This window comes from Monomorium pharaonis, chromosome 8, assembly GCF_013373865.1.
Source record: "Monomorium pharaonis isolate MP-MQ-018 chromosome 8, ASM1337386v2, whole genome shotgun sequence".
NCBI lineage: Eukaryota > Metazoa > Arthropoda > Insecta > Hymenoptera > Formicidae > Monomorium > Monomorium pharaonis.
In genome coordinates this window covers 9,292,147-9,311,309 of record NC_050474.1, presented here as the reverse complement: position 1 = coordinate 9,311,309, position 19,163 = coordinate 9,292,147, and the positions used below count along the sequence as shown (strand labels likewise).

At 37.6% G+C, this 19,163-nt stretch overlaps 2 protein-coding genes across 6 annotated transcripts in view; one reads left to right on the top strand and one right to left on the bottom strand.

Moving 5' to 3' along the window:
* The window catches only part of LOC105835097 (alpha-(1,3)-fucosyltransferase 10), a 113,034-nt gene extending 99,516 nt beyond the window's left edge, over positions 1-13,518 (top strand). For both annotated transcript variants that reach the window (XM_036290968.1, XM_036290967.1), the window contains exon 7: positions 12,011-13,518. In XM_036290968.1, coding sequence (XP_036146861.1) covers positions 12,011-12,505 — 495 coding nt within the window. In that variant the 3' untranslated portion in view covers positions 12,506-13,518. The remainder of the gene's footprint in view (positions 1-12,010) is intronic.
* Positions 13,519-14,048: 530 nt separating this feature from the next.
* LOC105838432 (tubulin-specific chaperone D) overlaps positions 14,049-19,163 on the bottom strand; it is a 139,066-nt gene continuing 133,951 nt past the window's right edge. For 3 of the 4 annotated variants that reach the window (XM_012683985.3, XM_012683986.3, XM_036290966.1), the window contains one exon: positions 14,049-14,605. In XM_012683985.3, coding sequence (XP_012539439.1) covers positions 14,324-14,605 — 282 coding nt within the window. In that variant the 3' untranslated portion in view covers positions 14,049-14,323. The remainder of the gene's footprint in view (positions 14,606-19,163) is intronic. The other variant, XR_004964306.1, reaches the window with a different exon arrangement.

Sequence of the window (19,163 nt, the reverse complement as noted above, 5' to 3'; positions counted from 1 at the left end):
TTTGCTGTCATTTGTAATTTAACGTGGAACGAAGTTAACATCAGGAGAGCAAATAACCTTCATGAGTTTATAAAATTATAAGTGCATGCATTGAAGAATAATAAACTTGTTACATTGACAGCAATTGTGCATGCATGTTGACAACTTGCCGTCAGTTTGTTGAATTCTAATGTAGAATTTTACATGATGTCAGAACAACAGACAGTTTGAGGAAACACCTTGGCTTTAGTTTGATAAAATTAATAGGGAATAAGTGACAGCAAAATAACAACACGTTGCCTTTATTTGGCTATCTGGGAATAGCGTAAAAAATTCACTCCCTTTTTCTATTATATCTAACCCAGACAACACGCATGTCTAAAAGACATCTTTAAGACGTCTTAAAAGAGACGTCTTTGAGACTTTATTAAAAGACGTCTTTATGACGTCTTAAAATCGTCTTATTTTAGACGTCTCTCTTAAGACGTCTAAAATACGTCTTTTTAAGACATATTCTTTGAGACGCCATTTAGACGTCTTTACGACGTCTGAGAAAGACGTTTTTAAGACGTCGAATGACGCACATAACCAAATCTGCCGTGTGATGCGATCAAGTCGATCGACGTGCTTATCCCGTATCAATTTTTGAACTCTTGCACGTATCGCGTGTGTGTTGGGACGTTTTGTCCCGGTTTGCTGTGTAACGCAGCCGAGTGTGGATACGTTAATACAACACAACTTTTTAACTCTCGTACGTATCGCGTGTGTAGGCTGTTATTGGAAATAATTAACCTTTCTGACAACATTTCTGACAACAGTTTTTGACAATTAATAAACCGGACGATAATAGTGTTGCGCTTAAGTTGCTGTAAAATATGTGACTGAATCCAGTATCTCTGTAAAATTCTGTAATTTCCAATCACGAAAACATGAAATAAAATTGAAATATATAATATAAAATTTTTTATTTATAAAAAAACTTATCTTAATAATAAAATAAAAATAATGAAATATAAATATAAAGTATTTTGTTTAAAATAATAAAAAATAAAAAATAATAAACCTAGCTTTTGGAATCCTTGGTGGAAAAATTTTCTACAAAATTCTAAAAAACTACAAAAATTTACAAAAGTGTGATTCAAATTTAGCATTTTTCTGTAAAAACTACAAAAAAATGCCAGAATTGGAACACTTTTGTAAATTTTTGTAGTTTTTTAGAATTTTGTAGAAATTTTTTCGCCAGGGATGTCTAAAATAATTTTTATATAAGACGTCTCAAAAACGTCATAAATAAAAAAAATTAGACGTCTTTTAGACGTCTTAAAAACGTCTTAAATCGGGTCATAAGACGTCTTAAAGACGTCTCAAAGACGTCTTTCTGATAGTTTTATAAGACGTCTTATAGAAATATAAGACGTCTTTTAGACGTCTTTAAGACGTCATAATGTTCTCTGGGAACTCTTTTATTCTGGAAGGTTCTGTGCAATGGCTTTCTCTTACGTTTCTTCCCTTTCACAGAGACATCACGTTTGAGCGTCCAGCAGAAATCAGCCATCATATTCACATCCCATTTGCCTTGATATCGAAACTCCATCTCCTTGATGTCCTGATGAAATCTTTCTCCCTGTTCTTCACTATAATCACCTAGATTTTCTGGGAAGTAGTCGATATGAGAATCTAAGAAATGCAACTTAAGATTCATTAGGCAACCTAGTTTTTTATAGTTCTCCATCATTTCCGCCACCTTTTGTCTGTAATCTTGACTTTTGTGGTTTCCTAAAAAATTTTCTGTGACACCTTTGAAACTCAGCCATGCTGCTCTCTCATCTTCATTCATTTTGGTAACAAAATTGTCGTCTCTCAACATTTTACGTATTTGAGGTCCATCAAAAATTCCTTCTCGCAATTTTGCATCAGAGATGTTGGGAAATTTTTCTTGTAAATACTGGTAGCATTCACCATTTTTATTCAGAGCTTTCACCCATTGTTTCATGAGTCCTAATTTGATATGAAGAGGTGGAAGAAGAACTTTTAAAGGCTCAACTAACGGTTCATTTATGATATTTTTAGACCCAGGTTGCAGAGACGTTCTTGTCGGCCATTCTTTTCTAATGTAATGGTTTGTTCGATCTCTACTATCCCATTCACATAGAAAGCATGGCTTTTTTGTGTAACCTGATTGTTGACCCAATAATATGGTGAGAATTTTTAGATCCCCACAAATTTGCCACCTATGTTCTGTGTATTTAATTTTTTCAAGAACTGTTTTCAAGTTTGTGTACTCTTCTTTTATCACTACCGAGTGCGCTACAGGAATGGAGGCATATACATTAGTATTGTGCAGCAACACTGCTTTCAAGCTTCTCTTAGAAGAATCGATAAATAGTCTCCACTCATCAGACTTGTAACATCCAGGTTTCAGTTTGTTCATTAATCCGATAACATCGTGACAATAGACTAATGAATGTTCCTCATCTGCAAAGAAATATTGCCGATATTCTCTTTCTCTGTCACGATAATAGGAGGTTTTCACATTTTTCGCCTCCTTAACATTGTGTTTCAACCAGGACGCCAAAAACTCTGCTCCATCTTTGGGCAAACCCAAATCTCGAACAAGATCGTTCACCTTCTCTTGTGTTATTTTTCCTGGTTTTTTTGATATATTATACGGAACATAGTCATCACCATCAGTTGATTTACTTAAACTTTTAGTAAACAATGGGTGAAAGCTCTGAATAAAAATGGTGAATGCTACCAGTATTTACAAGAAAAATTTCCCAACATCTCTGATGCAAAATTGCGAGAAGGAATTTTTGATGGACCTCAAATACGTAAAATGTTGAGAGAAGACAATTTTGTTACCAAAATGAATGAAGATGAGAGAGCAGCATGGCTGAGTTTCAAAGGTGTCACAGAAAATTTTTTAGGAAACCACAAAAGTCAAGATTACAGACAAAAGGTGGCGGAAATGATGGAGAACTATAAAAAACTAGGTTGCCTAATGAATCTTAAGTTGCATTTCTTAGATTCTCATATCGACTACTTCCCAGAAAATCTAGGTGATTATAGTGAAGAACAGGCAGAAAGATTTCATCAGGACATCAAGGAGATGGAGTTTCGATATCAAGGCAAATGGGATGTGAATATGATGGCTGATTTCTGCTGGACGCTCAAACGTGATGTCTCTGTGAAAGGGAAGAAACGTAAGAGAAAGCCATTGCACAGAACCTTCCAGCATAAAAGAGTTAGATATAATAGAAAAAGGGAGTGAATTTTTTACGCTATTTATTCACAGAAGCTCAAACTTGTCATACGTATGGAATTTTCCCCGGATAATGTGGTTACGCAAGCCTGCACGCTCCGGATTATACATTTGTGACCTAAACTGCTTTTATAAGATGTTTTTTTGAAGTTAGGAAAAAATGAGCCAATTTAGCAATTCTGACCTTGAATTTGGATTCAGCGGGTCAAAATACATAAAAATAGATTAGTCTGGTCCGCCGGACTAACGTTAAAAAAAAATTTTTTTTTGAGGTTAGGAAAATATGAGTCATTTCAGCAATTCTGACCTTAGATTTGGATTCAGCGGGTCAAAATACATAAAGATAGACTAGTCTGGTTCGCCGGACCAACATTAAAAAAAAAATTTTTTTTTGAGGTTAGGAAATGCGAGCTAACTTTGCAATTCTGACATTGGATTCGGATTCAGCGGGTCGAAATACATAAGAATAGATTAGTCTGGTCCGCCGGACCAACATTTAAAAAAAATTTTTTTTTTAGGTTAGAAAATGCGAGCTAACTTTGCAATTCTGACTTGATTCGGATTCAGCGGGTCGAAATACATAAGGATTGACTAGTCTAGTCCGCCGGACCAACCACTTTTTTTTTGTGTGCCTGTGTAATTAATAGTAAAATCAATATATTGATTATTGTATCATTTGTAGTTGTAATAAATAATAAAATAAAGTATGCATTAAATATCTTCTATTATTTAGAAACTTTAGAAATCTTTAATAGAATCGTGTTATTTATATTTTTAATTTTTGTTTTTTATTAACAAAAAGATTTTATAAACACTTCGGAATTATAACCACTCGAAAATTATATTTTTCAGAAATATTTAATGCGAATAACCTAACCGCTTAACTGAAATTAGAAATTTCTATTATTAGATATTTTTGTCTACAGAAAAATAAATGATATCAAATATAAAAATGTTGGTATTCGTGGAGTAACGACACAGTCGAACTTAGTTTTTAGCTGTGTATGTTTGTGTCGACTTGTGTTGTGGTTGAAAAGCACTGGTGCGTACATTGTGTCGCTTGTATACATTGCTGCAATCCACTTGATATTACATGCATATTTTTGAAATGATAACAATTAATGTTACGTCATTGTAAACACGCGCTAAAGATTCCGGGCCGGCGGAATACGATGGAGGGAGAAGCGGGGGAACGTCCCTTAGATCAGCGCCGAAAAACCGGTTTCAAGCGACGGGACCTGCGCACACGGCTCGGCCTATGGTCTTGCCTTCGCTCCCTCGGGAGCCCCCTCCCTTGCAATCTTGGATTCTCTCTTTCTTTCTAGGCTAGGAAAGAGGGTCGTCCGTCCTTGTCAGACTTGAGGTGCATGCTCGGGCACGAATAAGCGCTGTGCAGGCACGTGCGCGTTCGGTTTTTTAGCTATTGTTGCGAGAAACGAGCGAGCGTTCGGACGAAGTGACAAGTGATTGACTACGAGCATTTTTGCCTGAGTTGGACATACGCACGGGATATTAAAATAATTAATAGAATTTCTTGGGAGCTATTGCTGTACGCCTCAGGGCAAGGAGCATGCGATACGTGCTGGTGCGAATAACATCGGTGCAAGGCTGATTTCTGTCGCATTCGGGGCTTTGTCTAGCAGACAAGGAAAATCTCGGGCAGATCTCTGGCATTAGCTGAGCGATAACAGCAATCTAGATTTCCTAATATTATTCATTGGGCATCAGGTAATTCTCACTTGTTATAAGTCGATTACTATACGGGAAGTGCGCTCGACGCACGATTTTACGAGGTGTGAAAACCTCTGCCGTTTTACGGCAAGAGACGGCATCGCTCACTCGTCCTCGAGACAGGGATACACCGCTTAATTGAGGGTTCGAAACTCATACAAAGTTTCGTAATCACACATTTTATAACGATCTCTTAATTTACAGAAACCTAATTTACTTACTCGTTATTTTATTATATGGCAAATTGATATGCATGCTAGAGAACACGTGGCTTCTCTTTTTTTGTTTTCACCGCTTAATACTTTCTTCATTTTGTGACTTAGCCAAGCACTTTCTTTTTGTTCATTTTTTAACTAAACCTGCTAATCTAAAATTTTTAACAATTAAGCAAAGATTGATTTGTGACCATGCGATTTCCGACCCGCTAGATGTATGCATTGTATCATAATAAACATAATATATTGTTAGTTTTTTTTTATCTTTACAGGATCTCAGTTCATTTAAGCCTTTTTTTTCCTTTCGCTTCCGTTTGATTAATTTCACATTTGATTACGAACGAACCAGCCTGTAGATACCCATCATTATTTTGGTCCTTCGAGCCGGATTGATGCGGATATATGCGCGGATCGATACGTTTACATTCGGGAAAGGGTCGCATGTGTCAACTTATTTCTTGAAATGTAATTTATTGCATGCTATTGTTCCTTGCCGTATACTCTCTTTCTTTCTCTTTCCCTATGCGTATACCTGCAGCGAAACGGGGGGAGAGAAGGGGGCTCGGTTAACTCATCCTTCTATTTCAGCGACCATTTCTAAACAAAGGTCCCTCGTAATAATAACGGAATTTCCTGGGAGAGCGGAAAGTTTTCGGGTCTTTTCTTTACATCACCATGGAGCTAAACGCACGAATTTCCATACAGATGACCAGATTCTTGCGTATTCAAAATACGCTAGAAGAAACCTTGGAAGCCGACACCGAAATCCAAACCCGACATCTTGTTAATACACGTTTGGAATTACTGGAAAGCAATTGGGAAAAATTCCAATCTGATCATGATATCCTATGCCTTGAAAGCTCGGAAGTCCTCGCCGAGCAGCCGTATTTGACATCAAAGACTTTTGAACGCTGTCAGGAATCTTACGTGCAGGCACGGACAAGGCTGCTTGCGCGTCAAGAGGAAATAGAATCGTCGCATGCATCTTCCAGAATGTCCGGTTCAGGCTCTCTTACACCGCACGCGACGAGCAGCCGGCGAGGATTGCCTCGAATTGAGATCCCGAAATTCTCCGGGAATTATAGTATGTGGCGATCATTCCATGATCTCTTTCTCTCCATGGTCGGAAACAATAACACATTGGACAATGTCGAAAAGATGCACTATCTCAAGACGTGCTTAACAGGAGATGCCGCGAAGCTCGTGATAAACCTTCCTGTTTCAGATGATGCCTTCGCAATCGCTTGGGAAAATCTAATCTCTCGATACGAGAATAAACGAATTATAATTTCTTCTCACCTCGACAGGCTCGCCAATTTAAAACCGCTGCAGACCAAATCAGCTCGTGACCTGAATAACCTTTTGTCGACTGTCACCGAAACGCTTGGCGCTCTCAAGGCGCTCGGATGCACCGATATGGGAGACGCGATGCTGGTACATCATTTACGTCGTCTGTTGGATGTCGATACGCGAGAGCTTTGGGAAGGTAAATTGGGCTTAAACACCTCTTACCCTACGTACAAGCAGTTTGAGGAGTTTTTGATTGGCCGGTCGCGAGCGTGGGAGACCTTGGAGATGCCATCTAGTGACAAATCGACCGGAAAAGCTCATCCGTCTCGGTTTTCTGGCAAACAAGCAAACAAATCGCGCAGCTTAGTGGCCACGACCGCCAAAACAACAAAAACAACATGTCGAGCATGCAAGGCAGATCATTACTTGTATACCTGCCCTAATTTCAAAGCTATGACAACACAGAAGCGGCGCAAGTTCGTAATGGAACAGCGCTTATGCTATAATTGCCTGGGCAGCCACGCCGTGGCCCGATGCTCGAATAACCGAAGGTGCACAAAATGCGGACAGAAGCATCACACATTAATCCACGATGCCGAGAAGGCGAGTTCGGCAACTGCGATTTCAAAGGACGCTAAGACATCGGACTCTACTAAAAATCAAGAAGCAAAGAGCAACGAATCCACCGATACGGCATGACTAGATGCCACCATCGCCCATCATGTCGAATTGCCAACCAACGCTCGCCCACTGATATTACTCGCAACTTGTCGGGTATCAATACTTACTCCTGACGGAGGTTTCAAGGAAGTCAGGATGTTGATCGATTCAGGCTCTGAATTGTCATTTATAACAGAGGAGCTTGTTACTTCCTTACAACTAACAAGAAAGCGAGCGTCAATTCTATTAATCGGCATTGGTGGAACTCATTCCGGGCGTACGCGCGGGCAGGTGGAGGTACAAATCGGCTCGATTCACGATCCTTCCGTGAAATATCAACTACACGCGTATATCTTACCAAGAGTGACCTTCAAATTGCCGACTTTTACCTTACGAACCTCTTCTTGGAATCATCTGGACGGGTTGCAACTCGCAGATCCAGAATTCGGCAAACCGAAGCCAATCCACATAATTTTGGGTGCAGATTCGTACGGCAGAATAATCAAACCGGATATAATTCAGGGCGACCTGTCATCACCGATAGCCCAGTCAACCATTTTCGGCTGGGTAGTATCTGGGCCGGTAGAAGCAGAGGAATTTAATTCAAGCGCGAGAATCTACCATTGCGCGGTGGACCAAACGCCTTCAGGAGGTGTTGATAAGATTCTGGCAACAGGAGGAAATTTCCGATACGAATCTTGACACACTTAGCCCCGAGGAGACTAAGTGCGAAGAGCATTTCCTTGCTACCCACTCAAGAGATTCGAACGGACGCTACGTCGTGCGACTACCGTTAAAATCACCGGCATCCTCTTTAGGAAACTCATCGTCCAAGGCGCTCAAATGTTTGACACGACTACAACGACGTTTTGAGAAAGAGCCGGTTTACCATCGGTTATACTCTGATTTTATACACGAGTATCAGAATTTAGGACACATGGAGGCCGTACCGGTCTCGGAGATAAACAATCAGCCTGTCTTTTATTTGCCACATCATGGCGTATATCGGGAACACAGCCAAACTATAAAGTTACGGGTTGTATTCAACGGTTCGAGTCGAGCAGACAACGGGATATCAATAAACGATATTCTCTATCCAGGAGCAAAATTGCAGACAGAGATCTTCGACGTTTTGCTTTGGTTTAGGCAGCATCGATACGTCTTTTCAACGGATATTGTTAAGATGTATCGCCAAATTATGGTACATGAAAAAGATAGAGATCTCCAGCGCATCTTCTGGCATGATGAAACTCAACAGTCCCGTCCATATCGTCTGACGACAGTGACCTACGGTCTTAACTGTGCACCGTTTTTAGCACTTAGAGTTCTAAACCAATTAATAAAGGATGAGGGCCATCGATTCCCAAAGGCAATCTCGTCATTAACCAGGAAACGTTATGTCGACGATATTTTTGGAGGAGCCGACTCGATAGAAGAAACCGTGGAGATTATACGACAATTAACATCATTGTGCACGGCGGGCGGTTTTCCCTTGCAGAAGTGGAATTGTAACTGCAAGGAGATTTTGACACCGATACCTGGTCTTCAGACAAATGATTCTTTAATCACCCCCCTTAATACAACAGAAGCAAAAGTCTTAGGACTCTCCTGGCACCCAGACAGCGATAAGCTTCAATTCATATCATTGCTGACCACCAGCCACGCAATTACTAAGAGAACGATTCTCTCAGAAATTGCGCAACTTTATGACCCGCTAGGACTGATTGCTCCAGTGATGATACGGGCAAAGATGCTGTTGCAGGAGCTCTGGTTAGCTAAGGTAGAATGGGATGAACCGCTCACACGAGAACTAGAGAATCGGTGGACGTTATTTCGGCAAGATCTACCGTCATTGAGTCAGTTAACGATACCACGATGGCTCAATTTTTCATCCACAGCCACTACGGTCGAATTGCATGGATTCTCCGACGCTTCCCAGCTAGCGATGGCCGCGGTCTTATACCTCAAGGTCAAACCTGAGGGGGAAGAACCGTCGGTGACGTTAATATGCGCTAAAACCAAAGTTGCGCCGTTAAAACGCATGACCATCCCACGCCTTGAACTGACAGCAGCATTGATGCTGTCACGACTTCTCACAAAAACGCAACGAGCGTTAAGCGTATCTGACTGTCCCACGTTCCTCTGGACTGACTCCGCTGTAACTCTTGCATGGATCACAACTCATCCATCGCGTTGGAAGGAGTTCGTAAGAAATCGAACCACCATAATCCAAGAGACAGCACCATCAGCCACATGGAGATTCGTGCCAGGAAAAGAAAATCCGGCAGATTGCGCCTCTCGAGGGGTTAACTCCATCAAGGCCTTTTCTCAACACAGGGGTGGATTACGCCGGACCAATCAACATCAAAACCTGGCGTGGTAGGGCCGCAAAGGTATACAAGGGTTATCTGGCCATTTTTGTATGCTTTTCAACGTCAGCAGTGCATTTGGAGGTAGTCACAGACTACACGACGGAGGCATTCATCGCTGCGTACAAACGATTTACCAGCAGGCGAGGGATATGTTCCACCTTACACAGCGATTGTGGAACTAATTTTGTTGGAGCCGACCCGGAATTAAAGAGACTTTTTCATTCAGCATCAAAGGAGTTAAAAGATCTGGCCTCCCTGCTAGCTGACGTCGGTACTGAATGGAAATTCATACCACCGGCCACCCCTCATTTCGGTGGCATTTGGCCGCTGTAAAGTCGACAAAATTCCACCTTCGTCGACTAATCGGAGACGCCACATTGACATACGAGGAACTGTCGACACTTCTCACGCAAATCGAGGCGATTTTAAATTCGAGACCGATTTGTCCATTATCGAATAATAGCAACGATTTCTCTGTCCTGACACCAGGACACTTCTTGATCGACGAGGCTTTAAATATAATCCCCGAGCCCAGTCTGTTACAGGTACCTTTATCGCGCTTGACCCGGTGGCAATTGATCCGCCAAAAGGCAGAGATTTTCTGGAAACGTTGGTCAACTGAGTGCCTTCAGCGTTACTTGGCTATATCTAAATGGCATCACCCTAGGAACGAATTGCGAGAAGGATCGTTAGTGCTCATCACGGACGAGCGCTACCCACCCACCAAATGGCCTCTGGCGCGCGTCGAAAAGCTCCATCCAGGCCCAGACGGACTCACTAGAGTGGTGACTTTGAGGACTCAAACGACGACCTTGAAACGGCCGGTCACCAAGCTATGCATCCTCCCAACGGAACCTGAGACGGAAATATTCGGGAACGTGGTTCCCGAAGGCGGGCGGGAAAATGTTACGTCATTGTAAACACGCGCTAAAGATTCCGGGCCGGCGGAATACGATGGAGGGAGAAGCGGGGGAACGTCCCCTAGATCAGCGCCGAAAAACCGGTTTCAAGCGACGGGACCTGCGCACACGGCTCGGCCTATGGTCTTGCCTTCGCTCCCTCGGGAGCCCCCTCCCTTGCAATCTTGGATTCTCTCTTTCTTTCTAGGCTAGGAAAGAGGGTCGTCCGTCCTTGTCAGACTTGAGGTGCATGCTCGGGCACGAATAAGCGCTGTGCAGGCACGTGCGCGTTCGGTTTTTTAGCTATTGTTGCGAGAAACGAGCGAGCGTTCGGACGAAGTGACAAGTGATTGACTACGAGCATTTTTGCCTGAGTTGGACATACGCACGGGATATTAAAATAATTAATAGAATTTCTTGGGAGCTATTGCTGTACGCCTCAGGGCAAGGAGCATGCGATACGTGCTGGTGCGAATAACATCGGTGCAAGGCTGATTTCTGTCGCATTCGGGGCTTTGTCTAGCAGACAAGGAAAATCTCGGGCAGATCTCTGGCATTAGCTGAGCGATAACAGCAATCTAGATTTCCTAATATTATTCATTGGGCATCAGGTAATTCTCACTTGTTATAAGTCGATTACTATACGGGAAGTGCGCTCGACGCACGATTTTACGAGGTGTGAAAACCTCTGCCGTTTTACGGCAAGAGACGGCATCGCTCACTCGTCCTCGAGACAGGGATACACCGCTTAATTGAGGGTTCGAAACTCATACAAAGTTTCGTAATCACACATTTTATAACGATCTCTTAATTTACAGAAACCTAATTTACTTACTCGTTATTTTATTATATGGCAAATTGATATGCATGCTAGAGAACACGTGGCTTCTCTTTTTTTGTTTTCACCGCTTAATACTTTCTTCATTTTGTGACTTAGCCAAGCACTTTCTTTTTGTTCATTTTTTAACTAAACCTGCTAATCTAAAATTTTTAACAATTAAGCAAAGATTGATTTGTGACCATGCGATTTCCGACCCGCTAGATGTATGCATTGTATCATAATAAACATAATATATTGTTAGTTTTTTTTTATCTTTACAGGATCTCAGTTCATTTAAGCCTTTTTTTTCCTTTCGCTTCCGTTTGATTAATTTCACATTTGATTACGAACGAACCAGCCTGTAGATACCCAACAATTAAAAAAATCTAATTTTACACAATTTTTCCCTCAAAAAACCTTCGAAAAAAGTATTAAAAATCATTGTAATATATTAGTTCTAGTTCAAATGATAAAGATACATTTATTGAGTATATGTGTACAACAATAAAGCAATCAGATTAGTAATTTTTTTCGAATCGTGGTTACCATGTTCAAAAACACAATTTCAAGAAAAACGTTTAAAGTTTTGTCAAATGTTAACTGGTCCCGTGTCATTCTGATCTAAATTTGTTAATTTTTATTTTTCTCATAAAACATTTCTCTGAAATATTTTTAAAACCGTAAACTTTTAAAAAATGTTATGAAAATCGATTTTTTACTCTTCAAAACGACCGAAAAACCTTCTTAAATTTGTTTTATCTATTGAATTTTTTATTTTGCAGGATTGGCTCCCAAATAATAAATCTGCTATTTCAATATCAGACTTTGATGGTCCAATACAGCTCGCCAACTTTTTACACAATCTTTTAAAAAATGATTCTGCATATGAAGAATACTTGTCTCACAAATTAAGCGAGCGCAAAAGTCGCATTACAAACAACAAATTACTACATGCGTTGGAGAGAAGAGGAACAGAAACGCCTAATAAATTTGGGAATTATATGGAAGAATTCGAATGCTTTGTTTGTGAACGAATACAGAAAAATAATCAGGAATTAGAAGAAATAAGTATAGTAACAAAAAGACAGTACAATTGTTCTCTACCGAGAGATCCAATAACGCGCAAAATTAATAACCGCAATTGGTGGATGCAACAATGGAACATCGAGAAATGTGGAGCTAAACTATTAATTCATTACGTAACTAACAATATTAGCATTAATATAAATCATTTCGATGAACAGAAGATGAATATGTATGACAATAATGAATGCTAAAATAAAATGAGAAATGTTTTGAACAATTTTTGATAGTATAAATACTCGAATAAACCAAGTTAAAAATATACTTATTTTGAATAATACTCACAAATTTATATAAACATTTTCTATTTTAATATTATAGAAATATTTTTTACAATCTGTATAAATGTACGCTAGAAATTATCTAATGCATTTTACAAAAAAATATATATTTTGAAAAAAATATAAGTTTGCACGATAGAAAAAAAATTATGCGTACATATGTAAAATCTTTTTAAAGACAGTATTACAGTCTTATTTAATTTAAAAAATTGTCTTTTTAAATTATCTCTAATTTTTACCTTGACTATTTAGTAGTGTCATAATAATTATAGTAGTGATTAAATTTTACCTCACTTTATATTTAAACATAGAAATAAAATATAATTTTAATAAAAAGCTATTCGCACGTAAATCAAGCGCATAAATCTTTCTCAATTTGTTGATTTTATTTATAAAATTAAGCAGATTTTGATAAATAAAAATATATATAACAATAACGAATGTTAAAATAAATAAATGTTTTGATCATTTTAATAATATAAATACTCAAATGAACTGAATTGGGTATGAATACAAATCTGAAATGTTCCAAGCATTTTGTATTTCAGTGTCATAAAAATGTAGTGATTATGGTATAAAAATCTTGTATCTGCTCTCTGTGCCAAAAGGGATTTAATTCATTCAAAACATTAAATTTTTAATTAATTATCACGTCTCAGAAAGCAATAGCAAATGACTAAGAATATTTTTTTGCTAAGACAATTACCATAAAACATGCAATACAGGTGAAACGCACGATTATGAAGACTAGAACCAGGAGACCGAACTAAGCCTGATTTTGCCTCCAAAAGTGAGGCGAAAATCTGTCAGAAATGTAGTACCAAATGGTGGCCCTGGCGACAATGATTTATCGGAAACAATATGGAGTATAACGACAAGCATTTGACAATAAATGCAAATTTATAATAAAAATCTTAGCAATTTTACATTAGAGTACTTATCTTAGTTTTCTTATACCAAATATACAACTGCATACAGTCTAGCACCACCATCGACATATAGAATGGACTGAGCATTGCGATGGGCAAGCGCGCGCCTGTTTTAGAGTGAGAGGTACTACATCTGAGGCCTATTTTGTCTCTCTTGCAAGCTTCTGATTTGTTATTTCGTCCTCCTCCATTCACGGAGGAGGACGAAATAACAAATCAGAAGCTTGCAAGAGAGACAAACATAGGCCTCAGATGTAGTACCTCTCACTCTAAAGCAGGCGCGCGCTAACCTATCGCAATGCTCAGTCCATTCTATATGTCGATGAGCACCACTAGCACGGCTGACTACGATAAACTTAGACTAGACAATTATATTTAGAGTTGGAATATATTTCGGGGTATCAGCATCGTCAGCGCCACCATTTGGTACTACATTTCTGACAGATTTTTGCCTTTCTCAAAACCACAGAGATCGGTCTCCTGGTTCTAGTCTTCATACGCACGATTTTCAGTCATGAAGAACCAAATTGAGAGAAGTTATAGAAATATGTTTATTTTGTATAATATATGCGATGAAAATTATCAAATGCATCTTACAAATTGTACAAGCTTGCATGATAGAAAAAGATAATTTATGCATACATATTTTACAATATTTTTAAATTATACTGTATTAGTCTTATTTAATTGGAAATTGTTACAATTACTGCTGAAGTTATGCCTTACTGTATTATTTAACTGTAGAAAAAAAATATAATTCTAATAAAAAACTAAGAGATCTGTGAGCGCAAACAAGTTTTTCTCAATTCGTTGATTTTGTTTGCAAAACTGGAGCAGGTACTTTCATTAATTCGCACAAATTATTTCTGATCGGACGTAAATCTTCGATTGGCTGTTCCCAATCCGTCGCATTCAATTTTGCAAGTACATTTGCTAAATCTTCTTCTGCAATATCCATCTCCTCTCCGTAAAGAGTCAATGCTTCGTAAGTACGTATAGCCGTTGTCCTCCTTAAACTTGTGTATTTGTGACACAAAAATATACTCAATTGGCAAAACGCTCTCTTTGCTACGGGTCCTCGTACCTAAAAATATCTTTTATATAATGGTCTCTGTCAAATGCATTATGAATTTTGATAAAGTTATACATTCTAAAGTATAATACACTACCATTCGCAAGTTCAAAAATGCTTGTGATTTTCTTTTATGTCATGAAAAGTTAAAGATATCACACCCATTTTTACAGCCGTATTAATATTTATATTTTAAATAAACTACATACATATAAAAGTTGTGTAACATTCTATTTTTAATAAACAATATATTTTTAAGTTATTACTATTTTATTATTATACTTTATTATTTGCATTATGATAAATGTTTTTGAATATTTTGAATTTTTTTGAAAACTCAAAATATAACTTATATAAAAAATTAAAAAAAATTTTTATCATAATTTCATAATTACATTTTGATTACTACTGCGCATTAAGCACATTTTTGTTTCTTATTAAAATAATTTTTGATCCACAAAAAATTATTGTCAAATTTTTTGTATTTTTTTGAAATGCAATATCAAATAATCTGTAATTTTTTCATAACTTCTTGTTATTTTGAAAATAGGTATAATACATGTTTAAGTAAAGGATATCGTAAAGTATGCAAAAATGCATTTTGAAAAAGAAAGATATAGTTCTAAGATTGTCCTTTAACAGCTTTAACCCTAGGCTGTCGTATCTTTCTTTTCGAACGAGACTGTCTCACACTGGGTCATTGTAACCCAACGCAATTTTTGATGAGCTGCAGTTTAAAAATTAGATGTCTAAAATTTCTAAAAAAATCTGAAATAAAATTTAAACAGAAAAATATATTCCAATTATAAAAAATTAATATTTTAATTATTTTATTTAAAAATTGACAAAGATTTTTTTTAATCATATTATGCTTGAAAAATTATAACTTCCATAATTTTTTATATTTTAAACTAACAATTTAGGATTATACTCTTCAGATATGTTACTTTAATAAAAAAATTAGTTCATAAATGAACTTTTCAAAAAAGGTATTTGTTTTACATATTGCAGAACATCTTTTACTAAAAAAATCAATATATTTTTAGAAAAAAATTAATTTTTTATTAATATCGGTCGACGCCGTTGTCACACCTGGGTCACAGTGACTCAACGTGTTCTTTTAACGGCTGCCGAACAGACACTGACACTTCCCTTCCTTTAGGCAAGCGTCTCTATTTGTGATAGATACTTGAAATTTATTTTAGATAGCATTACAAGTTTACATTTCCACCGCGCCGAAAGATATCTTACTAATAAGTTATCAGTACGAATCATGGAGACCCGGCATGACACTTTAGGGTTAACTTCCTACAATATTTTGTTCCTAAATTACATAAAATTAAAAATTGATATTTTTTCAATAAATATTTTGTATTTTAAGGGGATGCTGGAGTCGTCTGTTTTACCGATTGAACGTTATTATTTTTAATTAAGCCTATTTTTTTTACTGATTTCATAGAATTAAAGATCCTTCTCCAGAATTAAAGTATAGACAATAACAAATAGTGCCTACCTATAATATTATGTAAAAAACAAAAAAAGTTAGAAAATTATATTTTTGTGCAGTCGCCTCGTATCTATCATCTGTAACACAATCTGTAAGTTTTAAAGACTCTGTACGTACAAATAACTAGTACGCACTAATCTTATTACATGAAAGAATAATAAAATGCTTGCAGAAATGAGCTAGAAGCTTTGGTGTAAGAAAAAAGCCTCAGAGAAAATTTCGTATATATGTGTGAGTGAGGAATCGGTCCGAGGCGGTCCGAGGATAGAAACAAAGCATTATTTTAATTCACAGATTAATATTAATATATGTATTTTAATTCTGGAAAAGAATTTCTAAATCTATAAAAGAAATATATACGAAATCTCATTAATGATGTACACAAATGACTCTACATTATCGACCTCGATCAAGTTTGAGAGGCAGTCCAGCATCCCCTTAAAGTGTTACAGTTCGATAAAACATCATTAAACAAAAATTAACGAAAAATTAATTTGAAATAACTTGTCTAAATTTAAAAATTCTTTTTTTAAAATTGTGATATCACAATAAAAGTGTTCTTGCATAAAAAGTTCTTATAAAAATTTTTTTAACTTTGAAATTAAGGCTTTTTTGCCATATTACCCACATTGAATTCATGATACAGGCGAGAAACATCATATTGAGAATGGGTACCATTTCTATATAGATATTTCAATGAAATGACACTTCAGATCGCTTTAGTATGTAAGATTGTCCGAAAATTATACTTTTACTTTTTTACAGCCATAAAACGAGTGTCATACGAATCCTAATTATGTGACAAAACACGCAGTCGAAAAAAATAGAAAATATACTTTCTATGTACTGTTTTCTTTACTATACCAGGTCTGTAAATATGAAACCAAAATTTGCCCATAGATGGCTGTCAATGTAGTTACCGTTAAACCGTGTCATTGGCGCCATTTTCTTGTTTTGATCACATCTGATAAAGATTTTCAACTCACAACAATACAAGTTTCATACAATAGCATAGTTTTTAATAGCGTTGAACACGTCAAATTTTGTGCCTGGAAACTACGATTTGCGGACAGCATTGATTTTCTGTTACCATTTGAAGAAAACTGCTGCAGAATCGCATCGAATGCTTGTCGAAGCTTACGGTGAGCTCTTGGTAAATCACAGTGCTTTAAGTGGTTTAAAAAATTCAAGTTTTTTGACGTGAAAAACGAAGAACGTGGAAGACCACCGAAAAAGTTTAAAGACAGCGAATTGCAAGCATTGTTGAATGAGGATGACGCTCAAACGCAACAACTGGCGGATCAATTAAATGTGACACGAAAAGTCGTCTCCATACGTTTGAAAGCCATGGGAAAGATAAAAAAAAATGGGAAAATGGGTTCTACATGAACTGAATAAAAGACAGCAGGAAAACCGAAAAACCACTTGTGAAATGCTGCTCGCCAGGTACAAAAGAAAGTCATTTCTTCATCGAATTGTGACTGGCGATGAAAAGTGAATATATTTTGAGAATTCTAAGCGTAAAAGATCATGGGTAACTCCAGGCAAACCATCGACATCGACTGCAAGGCCAAATTGCTATGGACGGAAGATAATGTTCTGTGATTGGTGGGATTAGAAGGTAGTGATCTATTATGAGCTGCTAAAATTTAGCGAAACCGTTAATACTGAACGCTACCGACAACAAATGATCAATATGAATCAAGCTTGCGTGAAAAACGACCAGAATATCAAAAAAGGCAACACAAAGATTTTGCTTCATGATAATGCACGGGTGATCTCCTTTTGGACACGTAACGATTGGACACGGCTCGATTGGATACGCACGATTGGACACGAATGATTGGACACGGCTCGATTGGACACCGCACGATTAGACACAGCATGAGTGGATACCGCACGATTGGACACGAACATTGCACGATTGGATACCGTACACTGAAAAAAATTTTCTTAATAGTATCAATGTATGGCGTTTATTGACTAAAATTCATTGACACAATAAACTTTTTGTTAATAGTATAAATATTACATTGAACCTTTTCATTAATCGTAAATAAATTTATTAATATAACGAATTATTCTTTGTTACAATAAATAAAACGTCATAATAATAAAATGATTTATTGGACCAATTTTAATAAATATTTCATTAATAGAATGAATATTTCATTGGAATTTATGTACAGTTTTGGTTCAGTGTATGATGGAATTATAGTAATAAAATACATATTCGCACGATTAGACACCGCATTATTGGACACTGCATTACTGGATGACACTGCACGATTGGACATCGCATTATTGGACACCGCACGATCGGACACGAACATTGCAAGATTGGACACGGCACGATTAGACACCGCATTATTGGACACCGCAAAGTCTTCTAGTGAAAAACATTTATATATCATATGATAGATTATCTAATCTTAGAAACATCTGGCAGAAAAAAGCGTCGAGCTGCCAGAAAAGAAATGTGAATTTCAAACGTCTATATACGTATTTTTAGGAGCATCTCGTTTTGCGTGGAAAGTTGCACACCCATGTGATGCAGAGAATGCTCGTACGCACGCACACGCACACACACACACACACGTGCGCGCACACACACGGGGGGTGCAAGGGGACCTTCGGCCTCCCTCCCGCACCCACTCCGTCCAAGTCGCTAACCCATGTAAACTGTTTTAGAAATCTGCAAACACATGTGAATGTGTGTATGTGTGTGTGTGTATCCAATCATGTAGTGTCCAATCGTGCGATGTCCAATTTTGCGTATCCAATCGTTACGTGTCTAAACGGAATACTCCCATAATCCACCATCACACACAGCAAAACCGGTCAAGGAAACGATTGAGGCGTTCGGTTAGGAAATACTTTCGCATGCGGCTTACTCAGACTTGGCTCCATCCGATTATTATTTATTTGCATCGATGGGACACGCACTTGCTGAGCAGCGCTTCACATTTTACGAAAATGTACGAAAATAGCTCGATGACTTGTTTGCCTCAAAAGAGGAACAGTTTTTTTGGCGTGGCACCCACAAATTGTCAGAGAGATGGG